Source organism: Macaca fascicularis, chromosome 4, assembly GCF_037993035.2.
Source record: "Macaca fascicularis isolate 582-1 chromosome 4, T2T-MFA8v1.1".
Taxonomy (NCBI): Eukaryota; Metazoa; Chordata; class Mammalia; order Primates; family Cercopithecidae; genus Macaca; species Macaca fascicularis.
The window spans coordinates 159336405-159350868 of NC_088378.1; the positions used below are offsets into that span (position 1 = coordinate 159336405).

The following is a 14464-nucleotide window of genomic DNA, read 5'->3' on the forward strand; positions in this document are numbered from 1 at the left end:
AAATGCTCTGCGGGCGAGAGCGGCTGGCAGTGGGGCTGGTTTCAAGGCAGGGAAGAGCCATCGCGCTGCCCTCCTCGGCTGGGATGGCGAGACAGGGCTGGCACGGCTCACGCTGTCCAGTGCTTAGAAAACCGGTAATAGCGGGTCCGAGGCGCTGCTCGCCGCAGTTTTTTGGCCCTGGGTTCCGTCAGGTGGATCCAGCTTATCAGTGTTTGTAGATTTGGCTGCGTTCGCTCCGCACTTCGGAGGAGATGGCGTTTCATGGGAAGAAATGCGCTCTAGCAGATGGCCGCCGTGGCCAGTCAGCCCTCCTGTGACGGACGAAGACGCTGGCCACAGACCTCGGCTCTAAAGAAATTTGCACAGCCCGGCGCCCTCGGCCTGCCCAGCCCCTTAGCCGCGGCGAGGCCCGTTAGGATGTGGGCCCTGTGGGAGCGATGCCCTTCCTGGTTCCTAACCCACGGCCTGGAGCAGCAGCTGGCCCGTGGCAATGCTGAGCAAATCTCCTGAAGGAATGGCTTCGCCGGTCCCTACAGAATGCACCCGAGTTTTGTCGTATATACACATACGTACTCTTTTTTTCCAAGTATATTTTATTTCTTGGCAAACATGGCCCTTTGTGATCGCCGTGTTTCTCTCCTCCCATCCATTATACAATACTAAATGATCCATCATTCTTTGAACAAATCAAGCCGTTTCACACCTGCAATGCAATTGTACCGACCGTGCTCTTCCCTCTACTGCTGCAATCCCCCAGGCAGAAGTCCTTTTCATACTTCAAAAATTCCCACCCAGGCAAACTTCAAGCACCTTACCCCCTACCCCATCCCACTCTGCCCATCTCTATCTGCTGTGGTCTGAACCCGCACAAATGTCTATGTAGTTTCTGCGCTGCGTAACAGTTTGTATGACAGTTGCTCCAGCCGTTCTGTGAACTCCCGAGGGGAAGGACCAGGTCTTGCTAGTCATTTTATTTCTAATGTCTATCATATGGCAGATGTTTAATAAATGCTAAGTTGGATAATTCTATCTCACACATATATTGTGTTTTTAATTCTCCTTTCATGTCTTCTGTTTTAGAAGCAGTTCCCAATTTAAAAACAACAAAACCAAATAGGAACAAAAATGGTAAAACTTAAGAACAACAACAACAAAAAAAGCTGCCGAACCAGAGGTTCATTATGAGAGGAATTGCAAAGAACAGTTTGAAATCTGTAGGCCTTAGTCTAAGATAGATTACAAATCAAAAATATAATCAGACTCCCTGAGATACTGTGCTAACACTAGGAAAATGAATACAGTTAACTTGGAGCAGCCCAGGAACAAACTTCTTATAAGCGCATGACGGTATTTTATGTGCAAAACTGCTTTATAAGTACTATAAGACTATTACAGGTATTACCAGTGCCCTCAGTGTAAACTCCTTGGCCCACCCATGTAAAGTGTAAATCGAGCCCTCAGGGTCCCTGACTAGTTCTCCAGCCACCCCATAGGCTATGAGCATCCCTCTTCCCCACAAAAAGTACCATTGGGATTTATTAAAGGTTATGCCTTGTAATGCAGTACAAAGTTTTATATGACAATATCTTGTTGCCTGTTTCTACAAAAGCCAAGGGTGTAACATTAAATGCAATTTTGCAAGGGGCTGAGGTGATGTGGTCCAAGTATGTAATCACTTCAGGGAGCCCACTGGATCCAAGGGACCCTGTCATGTATGACCTTCATACACTGTTGATAATGGCCATGCCTCCCAGTCAGGCCTCTGACACTTGTTGGGCAGCAGGCATTCCAAGGCCCCTAAGCACTGAGTTAGCTGGTAAAGGTTAGGGAAAAAGCTGTATTCTTGCTACTTTACTCCAAGGTAGTAAAGTGTATGGAAAATGTACCTGACGGAAATAACTTAAGCATTGCCTGAGAATGACCCTGTATGGCAGATGCATCTGACAGCAATAACTTAAGAAATGAGGTTTGCCATTGGAGGTTGCTGCGGGGAGGGTGCTGAGTGAAAGTGCTATATAAACTGCATGCTTTTTATAAGTGGTTGCAGTTCTGTCCAGCCCGCTGCCACTGGACCACCCTGTAAAGTTCCCCAAATATACCCTATGTTTCCTTCACTGGCTCCAGGTCTCTTCTTTGGCCCCTTGAACCTGGTGCCATCCCTACTGAAGTTAACAGAGGTCTGGCCCAACATAAGGGCATCAGTTTTTAAAGTCCCATGGAAAAAACTCCCAACAGAGTTCAGTGTCTGGGAACGGTTGGCAGGTCCCACAGGAACCATATGCTTCTGCATTTGTGACGATGAGAAACAGTCCACTGTTGACTCTTCCCCCTTCTAAGGGAGCCAGAGCTAAATTTTAGGCAGCTGTGTTTATCCTGGGGGTTCACATATTTGCATCGTTCTTTCTTCTCATCGTGATGTTCTACCTTGTTGGTACTATTCTCTTCCTTCTTTGCATGAGTTCCTGTTGTGAGCTGCCTCTTGTTCACTGAGGTAATGTAGCCAAATAAGGTTAAAAAGCCCCCAGTAAGCCTGGCGCGGTGGTTCATGCCTGTAATCCCAGCATTTTGGGAGGCCGAGGCGGGCGGATCACCTGAGGTTGGGAGTTCAAGACCAGCCGGACCAACATGGAGGAACCCCATCTCTACTAAAAATACAAAATTAGCCGGGCGTGGTGGTGCACGCCTGTAATCCCAGCTACTCAGCAGGCTGAGGCAGGAGAGTCTCTTGAACCCGGGAGATGGAGGTTGCAGTGAGCTGAGATCGCCCCATTGCACTCCAGCCTGGGCAACAAGAGTGAAACTCTGTCTCAAAAAAAAAAAAAGTCCCCCATAAAGCCATATCCTGGGGTAACATCTTTATATAATAAATTACCTACTATAGAGTGTGATTTTATTTTCCACTAAAACTTGTGCAAAAATCAGAATTAAATAGTAGGGTTTTTACCCCTCAACTTCTACCTTGCCCAAATAACAAAAATATGATCAGGATAACTATATTTTTTTAAGACAATCTAATTTACAAAATTTTTCCCTCCCAATAACCAACCATACACATCCAAGATATCTTACGTTTCAGTTCAGACCAAATAATACGCATTAACTTTACAGTTCTGTGACTTTTGAATGTGGGTGCTCTTTGCTACTTCTACGCCCCCATCGCTTATCAACAGGTTGGATTCTAGCTAGGGAATCAGAGGCTATTTTTAGATTGTTCAATATTCAGCTCACCACCCGTAAGACCATTTCTCCTCTGCATGTGGCCTAGTTCTTAGATATACTCTAATTTCTTTCTTCCCCAGGACACTTAAGAAACAGTTTCATTTTCATGACGGGCAAGGGCTTCAGGAAGAGTCGTTCCACAGGGTCCCTGGAAATGAAACCTGAAAAAGAAGCAGCAAATACAGCAGTTATGAACTACGGGTTAGCTAAATGAATGCCCTACTTCAGCAAGCACTTATTTCTTAAGTAATACCCAAAGTAAAACCCAAATTCTCATTAATATGGTATTAATTCGTATGCCCACTTCTTTCATCTAGTTTCTAACAACTCTAGTTCCAACACTTCACTATGGGCTGGCCTCTGTGACTATGGGAATTTTGAGAAGCAAATGTCTAGAATTTATGTGCCATAAAGAAGTAGTTTATTTCAAGGCGTAAGAGACATGATTACAAAGTGTATTTTGTTTGTTCTTTTCAAATCCTGAGAACCTGTGCAAGTAAAGTGTATTTTGGGACTATACTGCCAAACTCATTGAAATTTTAAGTATAAAATATACATATATGTGTTATGTATGTATTTTATATACATACTTTTTTTTTTTTTTTTTTTTTTGAGACGGAGTCTTGCTCTGTCGCCCAGGCTGGAGTACAGTGGCGCGATCTCGACTCACTGCAAGCTCCGCCTCCTAGGTTCACACCATTCTCCTGCCTCAGCCTCCCCAGTAGCTGGGACTACAGGCAGATTATTTGAGCCAGGAGTTTGAAGCTATGATTATACCACTGTACAGACTCCAGCCTGGGTGACAGAGGGAGCCCCCATCTCTTAAAAAAAAAATTCCCTTGTGCCCAGAGTTTAGGTGGCCCAGGTCTTTCAGTACTTACATCTATAACAAACAAACACTGAGGATTACAACTGACATTGAAAAAGTAAAATGTAGCTTGGCTGGTCAAAATCTGCCCAGCGATTCTTTGGATCGGAATAAAAGACACAGGTAAAGCCAGCTGCAAAGTTCACAGGAAACTATCTATTTTCCCCAAGGGTAAGCTGCGAAGTGTCTTAATTCCATTATTTGAGTGACTACTGCTTTTGGATTTTGTTCCTTAATATTATAAACTATTGGAAACTTTGCTATTTGAAATTATAGCAGTAAAGAATGAAATATTCCTCTAGCCTTGAGGATCTAAGTCACTCTGATACTGAGAAGCGGCCTGGATTTCCAAACCGGGTGCAGAGCTCCAGATAAGGTATTTCTGGACACAACATTCCACATTGATCTAAACTTTGTATTACAGTTTCTGGGGAAGTGGGACCCTGGCCTACTTCACCAGCCAGACATGATGTTGACCTCTTTACACTGTACAGCCCTGCTAGTTGCTTGAGTCTATCAAAAACTACTTCATTTAAATTTCACTTAAACTCCACCCTCCCACCAATTGCTTTAATAACTCTACCTTTCCCTTGTTGGGAAACACACTTCTCAGTTCTGCTGGGGTCTGGTCTCCCTCATGGCATTAAATCAATAAACCTGATCTGGACAGAATACTGGTTGGTTTATGGTGAGTACAGGAGGATTGGGCTAGAACAGGAGGAACTGTCTCCTTCCAACAATATGTAACACTCAGCCGTAGATACATGGACCAATTCAAAGTTTATGTCCCATTCATCTATTAAGGATGTATTTCCAGGCCGGGTGCGGTGGCTCATGCCTATAACCCCAGCACTTGGGGAGGCTGAGGTGGGCAAATCACTTGAGGTCAGGAGTTTGAGACCAGCCTGGCCAACATGGTGAAACCCTGTCTCTACTAGAAATACAAAAATGAGCTGGGTGTCGTGGCAGGCACCTGTGATCCCAGCTACTTGGGAGGCTGAGGCAGAAGAATCGCTTGAATCCAGGAGGTGGAGGTTGCAGTGAGCTGAGACTGCACCCCTGCACTCCAGCCTGGGCATCAAGAGTAAAACTCCATCTCAAAAAAAAAAAAAAAAAAAAAGAATTTCCAAAAAAATTTTACTTGTTTAGAATTATTAATCTAAACTTATATATAGTTTTTGTTTTTACAATTATGCACTGCAGATTACTATAGTGATAATTCTATCTAGAAGTTTTTTAGTAAAACATTTTTTAACATTTTAAGGAATTTGAAAAAAGTAAATAATTCATATGATATTTTGCTGTAGAAGTATAATAGGATAGTCAGTAAAATATTTTCTTTTCTTTTTTTTTTTTTTTTTTTTTTAAACACAGAGTCTCACTCTGTCATCCACGCTGGAGTGCAGTGGCACGATCTCGGCTCACTGCAACTTCTGCCTCCCAGGCTTTAGGGATTCTCCCACTCAGCCTCCCGAGTAGCTGGGATTACAGTTGTGGACCACCACACCTGGCTAATTTTTGTATTTTTAGTAGAGATGGGGTTTTGCCATGTTGGCCAGGCTGGTCCCGAACTCCTGGCCTCAAGTGATCCTCCCGCCTCAGCCTCCCAAAGGGCTGGGATTACAGGCATGAGCCACTGCACCTGGCCAGTAAAAGATTTTCATGCATAAACACATATTACGTTAGTATAAATTCTGTAGTAGTGATAGAATGGAAATACAAGTTCAAAGAGAAAAGAAAAAATGTGAAATTTCCAATTGTTAAGGAAGGGCTGTATATTTATTTTGTAAATGGATGGTGGTGTGTACCAGATAGTTATAACATTCAGATTGGACTGCATACATTTAAAACCATGATATGGTAGCTTTTATTTTAAAATGTCAGTGTTTTGGCCACGCGCAGTGGCTCATGCCTGTAATCCCAGCACTTTTGGGAGGTCGAGCTAGGCAGATTGCCTGATGTCAGTAGTTTTAGACCAGCCTGGGCAACGTGGTGAAAACCCATCTCTACTAAAAAAATACAAAAAATTAGCCGGGTGTGGTGGCGCACGCCTATGGTCCTAGCTACTCAGGAGGCTGAGGCAGGAGAATTGCTTGAACCAGGGAGGCAGAGGTTGCAGTGAGTTGAGATCGTGCCACTGCAGTCCAGCCTGGGCAACAGAGCCAGACTCTGTCTCAAAAATAAATAAATAAAAATAAATAAATAAATAAATAGTCAGTGTTTCCAATGCACTTGGAATGACATCTCCAACTGTAATATTTTTGATTAAAAAATCCTTAGATGTCAACTTGTAAAATGTGAAAGGCATACATGAACATTGTTTGAAAGCCTCTTTTCTAGCACATCTGTGCACTTTGCCTGCCCCCACCAGTTGCAGGACAACCAAGACTACAGTGTTAGTTCCACATCTGCTCATGCCACTTTTATTGGTTAACGTAATCATCTCGCTGAATTTAAAATTATGTAATAAACTGCAAAAATAGAGCTGTTAAAAGAGAGTTATTTCTAGGAAAACTAGCTGAATGCTTGGGAAAGACATACTGAGTCACTAAATATAATTCTGTTAAATTAGGTGTAGGTGTAAAAGACGGGGGAAGACAGCTTCACGTGTTTCTTTTCCTAAGTTCTTGCTCTCCTTTAAAAGAAAAAAACAAAACAAAACAGACAAATATCAAAAAACAGAAGTTGTAATCCAGTGTTTGCCAAGGTTTCTTGATAAGAATCACCTGGGTCATTTGCTAGCTACATAAACAGGCATCCCCCTGGAAATTCTGATTCAGGAAGTCTAGGTGGGGGGCCTTGGGATCTGATTTTCCTGGTTGTCTGTTTTTTTGTTTTTGTTTTTTTTTTTAATAGAATAAGGGCTGGAGTCATTAATATCTTCAGGGATATTTGGGGAACACGAGGAAGATTATGGATACGATTTATGTAAGAAAGGTGAGCTCCAATCAGCAGATCCCTACTCAAAACAAAAGGCCTTTAGCTCTATTCCAAAAAAAAAAAGCAGGCCAAGTGCGGTGGCTCACGCCTCTAATCCCAGCACTTCGGGAGGCCAAGGCAGATGGATCACTTGAGGCCAGGAGTTTGAGACCTGTCTGTCCAACATGGTGAAATCCCATCTCTACTAAAAATACAAAAATTAGCCAGGTGTGGTGGTGCACGCCTGTAATCCCAGCTACTCGGGAGGCTTAGGTGGGAGGATTGCTTGAGCCCGGGAGCCACAGATTCCAGTAAGCCGAGATTGTGCCAATGCACTCCAACCTGGGCAACAGAGCAAGACTGTCTCAAAAACAAAAAAAAAAAGAAAAGAAAAAGGAAATGAAGGTACATTTATGCTTTAAATCAAAATGTTTAAAGTATGTATGTGCCCTTTTCTAATAGTCTTGTTTTCAGTGGCTTTTTGAATGAACAGACCAACTAAGCCCTGACTGCATAGACTAGGAGGGCTTCCCTACTCGCCCTTGACAGCACAGCCAGGGAGAGCGCTAGACCTCCCTAACACACACGGTCAACGATCACTTCAAAGCAGTGACCTCTTCACACCCTAGATAGGTAACTATATAACCACAACAATCTATAAAGCTCTCTTCCCTAACAATTCCTTAGACTTCTAAACTCCACCAGCAGATAGCCTGGGCATCTTCCCTCCCCAGGGCCCCCAACTCCATTACTTTACTGCTCGCCTCTCCTGGGACTTCTTCCTCACTCCACTCCAGCCACACTGAGGGGCCTCTGCTCCAGGTGGTCCCACTGTCTGGAAAGGTCTTATCCCAGATCACCTCTTTGGCTGCCTCCTTCACCTCCTTGAAGTGTTTGCTCAAATCTCTTCTTAATGAGGTTTGTGGTCTACCCAACTGGATCCTGCAACCTGTCAGCCCAACCCCCTCACATACAACTCCATCTTTGCTTTGTGCGGTCTCTTAGCACCTGCTCACATGCTGTAGAATGTGCACCTTATGTTCACTGCTTACCTGTCTGCCTCCGCCACTAGAATATAATCTTCCCTTGGGAGATTTTTGTTTTGTTTACTGCTATATCCCATCCTAAGCACTTAGAACAGTGTCTGGTACATAGTGGATACTTATAAATATTTGTGGACTTTGATTAAATTCCAATGTTTAGAGAAATTCAAAGATCAACAGGGCACAACATAGTGGCTGCAGGGCACGGTGGCCAGAAGGTGCTTTGAAGGCCCTGCGTACCAGCTCCCTGCAGCGACAGTCCCATTTTTGCCTCAGTGAATGTACAAATCCCAACAAGATAGGGCCCCCCTGGGGTTAACAGTCAAAACACTGAGGTTTAAATTCAAAAATGCCTAGGGTTTACTGGGATAGTCAGGGTTTATCAGAAATCATCCGATACAAGCATCGGGCATGGGGAAAATGACAAAACCAAAACTGGAACTAATTAACACCTTGAAAATATAAATACATTCCTGTGGGAGGAGAATTCTATGCCTTTGTCTCTGGATTAGAACTGGGGCAAAGAATCTGAACAAATTGTGCAAGGCCTAAGGTGTTTTGTGAGATCCAAATCCTTATCAAAATATAGGCAGCATTCTAGCTGCCTATTTAGGTAACAAAGAAAATCAGGTTAAAAGTAGCAGGGAACATTATTCCATTTTTTTTTCTCATTAACCTAGAGCAGGGGTTAGAAAACTTTTTCTGTAAAGGGCCACACAGGACAGATTTTAGGCTTTGCAGACCAGCCAGTCTCTGCTATCACTATTCACCTCTGTCATCCTAGTGCAAAAGCAGCCACACACAATATACAAATATAGGGCCACAGCTGTGTTCCAATGAAACCTTATTTACAGATACAGGTGGTGGGCAAATTTGGCCCACAGGCAGTAGTTTGCTGACCTCTGACCTAGGGTAAAGTTCAACCAAAATCTGTTAAGCATGAGATATAAAATTCTGCCATTGTTAAGCTCTGTGTTTAAACAGTCCTCTTAGTTGCTCCAGGGTTGGTTTGTGCCTTTGAAAAATTGAGTAGGAAGAGATGACTATCACGAGCATCTCTTCTAAATGTCTGCTTTCATGATGCCAAGAAAAAAGCATTGCTGGCTTCATTGATCAGTTACTCCTTCATTGATCAGATGACAGTTCCTGTGATCAGTCTGGTTGATAAGGAGCTTGTCAAATTGATAAGAATTTCTAACTAGCAAGTAGCCTGTTTGTCAGAGACAATCATAGGTTTTCAAGACAATATGAAGCTGAAGAATTTTGGCTGAAGTAGCAGCTGAAACAGGCCTGTGGTTTTAGGAGGCTTGACTTGTGCAATGATATATATTACATGACAAGAATCTCTTCTGAACTGGCAGGAAAAACCACCAAGTTCAGTTTCTTTCACATGAAAACACAGCCACCATATGCAAGGGATGCTGGGCCCCTGCTGGTCAGTCCATGGCACGGGAGATGGCGGCCAGCTTTAAACCTGGGTTGTGGAAATACTCCAGTTTTATTTTCTTCTTTTTCTCTATCTGCATTTTCTTGCTTTTCTACAATGGTGATTTGTTTTAATTCTTTATAATAATTAGAGATGAGACAGAGATCAAATGACTGAAAAGAAACCATATTAGAAGAACCAAACTGGGGACATAGCTCATGTCCTGCTTCACAAAGTTCATCCTGTCCCACTCTTTGAGTTTTCTGATGGTCTTTCAAACAGACAGGAGGCTTGAGCTACCTAGCTCTGGTATTACTACTCTTAGTCATGCTAAGTGGCCCAGCTGCTACCCATAGGTGCCACAACACAAATCAGAGGGAGGCCTAATGTGCATTTTTCAGGAGATAAGTTAGAAGATAATTTAATTTTTTATATAACAGCTTTATTGAGGTTTGATTCACATACACTCCACCTATTTCAAATATATAATTCAGTGTATTTTAGTGTATTCACAGAATTATATGACCATCACCACAATAGACTTTAAAGCATTTTTAACAACCTCGAAGAAACTTGTTCTCATTAGCACTCACTCCCCATTCCTCCCTACTCCCAGCCAAAACAACCACTCATCTACCTTCTCTCTATTGATCTGCCTATTCTGGATATTTCATATAAATGAAGTCATACCATATGTGGTCTTCTATGACTAGCTTCTTTCACTTAGCATAACGTTTTCAAGGGTCATCCATGTAGTAGCATATATGGATACCTCATTCTTCTTATGGCTAAAATATAATGCATTGTACAAACATACCAAATTTTATTTATTCATCCTTCAGTCGATGGACGTTTGGGTTGTTTCCACTTTTTCCATGAACAAGTTGCTATGAACATTTGTGTACAAATTTTTGTGTAGATGTATGATTTCATTTCTAGGACTATATACCAAGGAGTAGATTTGCTAGATCACATAGTAACTCTATATTTAACTGCCACATTGTTTTCCAAAATGACTGCCCCATTGTACATTCCCATCAGCCATGTATAAGGGTTCAAGTTTCTTCACCAACACTTGTGATTTTCCTTTATCTTAAAAATTATAGCCACGCTTGTAACTATGAAGTGATATTTCATTGTGGTTTTATGATATTGAACATCATTTCAGTATGCTTATTGGCCATGTGTATATATTTGGAGAAATGTCGTTTCAAATATTTTGACCTGGTTTTTAATTGGATTGTCTTTTTATTATTTATAGTTGTAAGAGTTCTTTATATATCCTGGATACAAATCCCTTATCAAATATCAAATATTAGACTTACAAATATTTTCTCCCATTCTATGGGTTGTCTTTTTACTTAATCGACGGTACCCATTGGAGTATAAAAGTTTTAAATTTTGATAAAGTCCAATTTACCCTTTTTTCTTATGTTACTTGCATTTTTGGTGTCATATCTAAGAAAGCTTTCACTAACCCAAGGTTACAAAGATTTACTCCTACATTTTCTTTTGACATGTTATACTTTTAGTTCTTACATTTAGGTCTATGATCCATCTTGGGTTATTTTTTGTGTATGGTGTGACAGAGGGCTCCAAGCTCATTCTTTTGCGTGTGGATATCCAGCACTATTTCTTGAAAAAGACTGTATTTCATCAAATTGTCTTGCCACTCTTCTCAAAAATCAACTGACCATGAATGTGAGGTTTTGTGTTATTGTTCTGTTTTGTTTTTTACTGGACTCTCAATTCTACTCCACTGATTCTATATATCTATCCTATGCCAGTGCCGCACTATCTTGATTACTCCAAGTTTGTAGTAAGGTTTTTTTTTTTTTCTTTTGATGGAGTTTTGCTCTTGTTGCCCAGGCTGGAGTGCAGTGGCGCAATCTCGGCTCACCACAACCTCCACCTCCAGGGTTCAACTGATTCTCCTGCCTCAGCCTCCCAAGTAGCTAGGATTACAGGCATGTGCCACCATGCCCAGCTAATATATAGTAAGTTTTGAAATTGGGAAGTATGAGTTCTCCAACTTCATTTTTCATTTTGTTTTGGCTATTTTGGGTCACTTGCATTTTCATATGAATTTTAGAGTAATCTTTTCAATTAATTGCTGTAAAAAGCCAGTTGTGATTTTGATAAGGACTGAGTTGATTGAGCCCTTAGATCAATTTGGGGAGCATTGCCATCTTAATCATATTAAGTTGTCCAATCCATGAACATTGGATATGTTTCCATTCATTTAGGCCTTCTTTATTTCTTTCAACAATGTTCTGTAGTTTTCAAAGTATAAGTTTAGCATAGGAGGCAATTTTTTTTAGGCTATCTTCTTAGTTCCTACTACTCACACACAAATGAAGAACTATGGATCAAGAACACAGGCTATAGCTGATCAAAAAGACACATGGAAAAGAAGAGGCCCAGAGCCAGTTCACTCACCTGAGGAGGGGCCTACTTAAGTGTCTGTGGCCCCTTTTCTTTTTTCCTTTTTTTTTTTTAAATCCCAGCAGAGACTTTGAAGAGTGGTTCCTATCCTGGCTGCACACTGGAATCACCTAGGAAGCTTATCAAATGATGTCTGGGCTGCAACTCAGAGCAATGACACTGAAATTTCATGAAGTGGCCCCCAGGCATCAGTATTTTTAAAATATGCAGCCAAGGTTGGAAACTGCTGATTAAAGTAATGACAAGATGTTTCAATGAAGTTTTCTATTTTATTCATTTATATTCATTTACTACTTATTTATAGTCTAACTTATTCAAAAGGAATTAACTAGATGGACAAGAATAAGAAGTAAAGGCAAAAAAAAGTTGGAGTGAGAAAAAAGACAGAAGGGTGAAGACATAAAACAGACCCAGGAATAAGACTAAAAATGCATACTATGACAATCTACACTTCCCACCTAAACTTGGGAAGCAGGATCAGTGTCATAACATGGCCACAGATACAGATAACCTTGGCGATTAGACCAAAGGGGAATCTGCCAGGTGGCCTCCCAGTGAGAACGGCAGGTGATGAGGTTCTGCAAGGGCGTCTCCCAGGCTTACTTGCGGAGCATCTGGGTAACCTACAACTAAAGGCCATCACTGAGTCTAGCTTAAAAATGTAAGGGAAAGCAAAGCCTAAGGAATCAAAGAAGAGCTTTCAAAATGTGAACAAACAAAAGTCCCATGGCAAATGTCGTGTACAATGACAGAGCTACCCTACCTTAGTCTACAGTGAATGATTTTGTTCTTCCATAAAAGCAACTGCAGATCAAACAAAAAAACACAAACCCTGTGTCTTTTTTAAAAATTAGAGGAGTAGGTCAACTATGTTTAGATGACCATGTCTGCACCTGCCTCCCACATCGCCCTCTCCCATCAGGGTATCCCAGTACCTGAATCTGTTCGTAGCTGGGGTGGTCTCCGTATTAAATTCTGCCACTGGCACGCCCCTGGCAGCCACCTGGGGGGCAAACATGGCGGCTGGGTACACCACAGAGGAAGTGCCCACCTACAAGGCAAGCACATGGAGATGGACAAACGGCCACACGACAAGAAGGAACATTTTTTCAGAAAACCTTACACAAACTCAGATAGGTCTGTGGTTGCAGGTGTGAGAAAAGCCAAACAGGATGGGATAAAACAGGGTGTCCAAGGGATGAGGGAAAGTGAAGAGCTGTCCTTTGATCAATCACTAGAATCGACAAGAATATGTGACATGAAAAGGAGAGTTAACAAAAGAGTGACTTAGAAGTGACTCAACATGTTTTGGGGGTAGTTCTGGTTTTGTTTCTGCTTTAAAGTTAAGCAAATGATCCATAACTTTTTAAAACATATTTTCTTTTTGTTAAAGGTAGAAAATACGAAGAAAAAAAATAGATATCATCAATAATCTTACCCCAAGATAACCACTGTTAACATTTTCATGTATGTCCTCTTAGGTTTTCTCTCATAAATATTTGCTTATAAACATTCTTTGCAGGGATGGGAAGAGCATGACTGGTTTGTAAACCAGCTTTTCTCATTTAACAATCCATCATCAACAGTGATACTATACTCGACATTGGAAAGCATTCTTTAAATACTGGCTGAATGAATATGCACCACAAGAAAGTGCCTCTGCTTTTAAAGATGTGTCCAGAAAAATTTGAAATATGCATACAATCTGTCCAATTAATCCCACTTTTAGGAAATGTGTCTTAAGGAAATCATTTGAAGAGCATGGTAAGATTTCTATCTAAGGATATGTACGATATCATTGATTAAAATATCAAAATTTGAAATAGCCCAAATGTCTTACAGTAGAGAATTAGCTAAATATATCATTCCCTATCCATATAAAACACCATACAGTCAACTGAAAGATGATATTGATTTAGATGTACTGACATGGAATATGCTAAGTGAACTGCTGCGTGAATAAAGTAGTTTCAAAACAGAACATATGTCATGAAGTCAGTTTTGAATTTTAATTAATATGTGTACATCTGCATAAGAAAAGGTTTAGACCAGAGGTGGGCAAACTTATTCTGAAAAGGACCATAGAGTAAATTTTTCAGGCTTTGCAGCCATTCAGTCTCTGTCACAAGTACTCAACTCTGCCACTGTAGTTTGAAAGTAGTCATAGTGTGTGGAAGAATGAGTGCGGCTGAGTTCCAATAAAACTTTATTTACAAAAACAGGTAGCACGCCCAATTTGGCCCAAAGGCTGCTGTTTGCTCACTCCTGGTCTAGAAGAAAATATACTAAACTGCTAATGGTAACTATTTCTGATTAGCAGAACTATGGGCGATTTCTAATTTCCTCTTTATAATGTGATAATTTTTGCATGTTCTCAATTAAATTTAATCATAAGCACGTATTATTTTAAAAACCAATAGTATGTTTTTTTTTTTTGGTGGGGCTGGGGGAGAAGGCTTTGAGATGTCCAAGACATGCATGGTTTCCTATTTTAATATAAATTCTTATTCATTGTTTCTCAGTTTTTCTATAGGATGCCACAAA

At 41.2% G+C, this 14464-nt stretch overlaps 1 protein-coding gene across 36 annotated transcripts in view; it reads right to left on the minus strand.

The window, feature by feature from the left end:
- Window positions 1-1021: 1021 nt before the first annotated feature.
- The window catches only part of SIRT5 (sirtuin 5), a 40248-nt gene continuing 26805 nt past the window's right edge, over window positions 1022-14464 (minus strand). For 31 of the 36 annotated variants that reach the window (XR_012434230.1, XR_012434231.1, XR_012434235.1 and 28 more), the window contains 2 exons: window positions 12856-12971; window positions 1022-3380 (listed from right to left, as the gene is read on the minus strand). Coding sequence is in view for 25 of the 36 variants with exons in the window: in XM_074038854.1 (XP_073894955.1) it covers window positions 3280-3380; window positions 12856-12971 (217 nt within the window). In the remaining 11 variants the exon portion in view is untranslated. Of the gene's footprint in view, window positions 3381-12169; window positions 12725-12855; window positions 12972-14464 lie in introns of those variants that run through there. The other 5 variants (XR_012434236.1, XM_074038851.1, XM_074038852.1 and 2 more) reach the window with 2 other exon arrangements.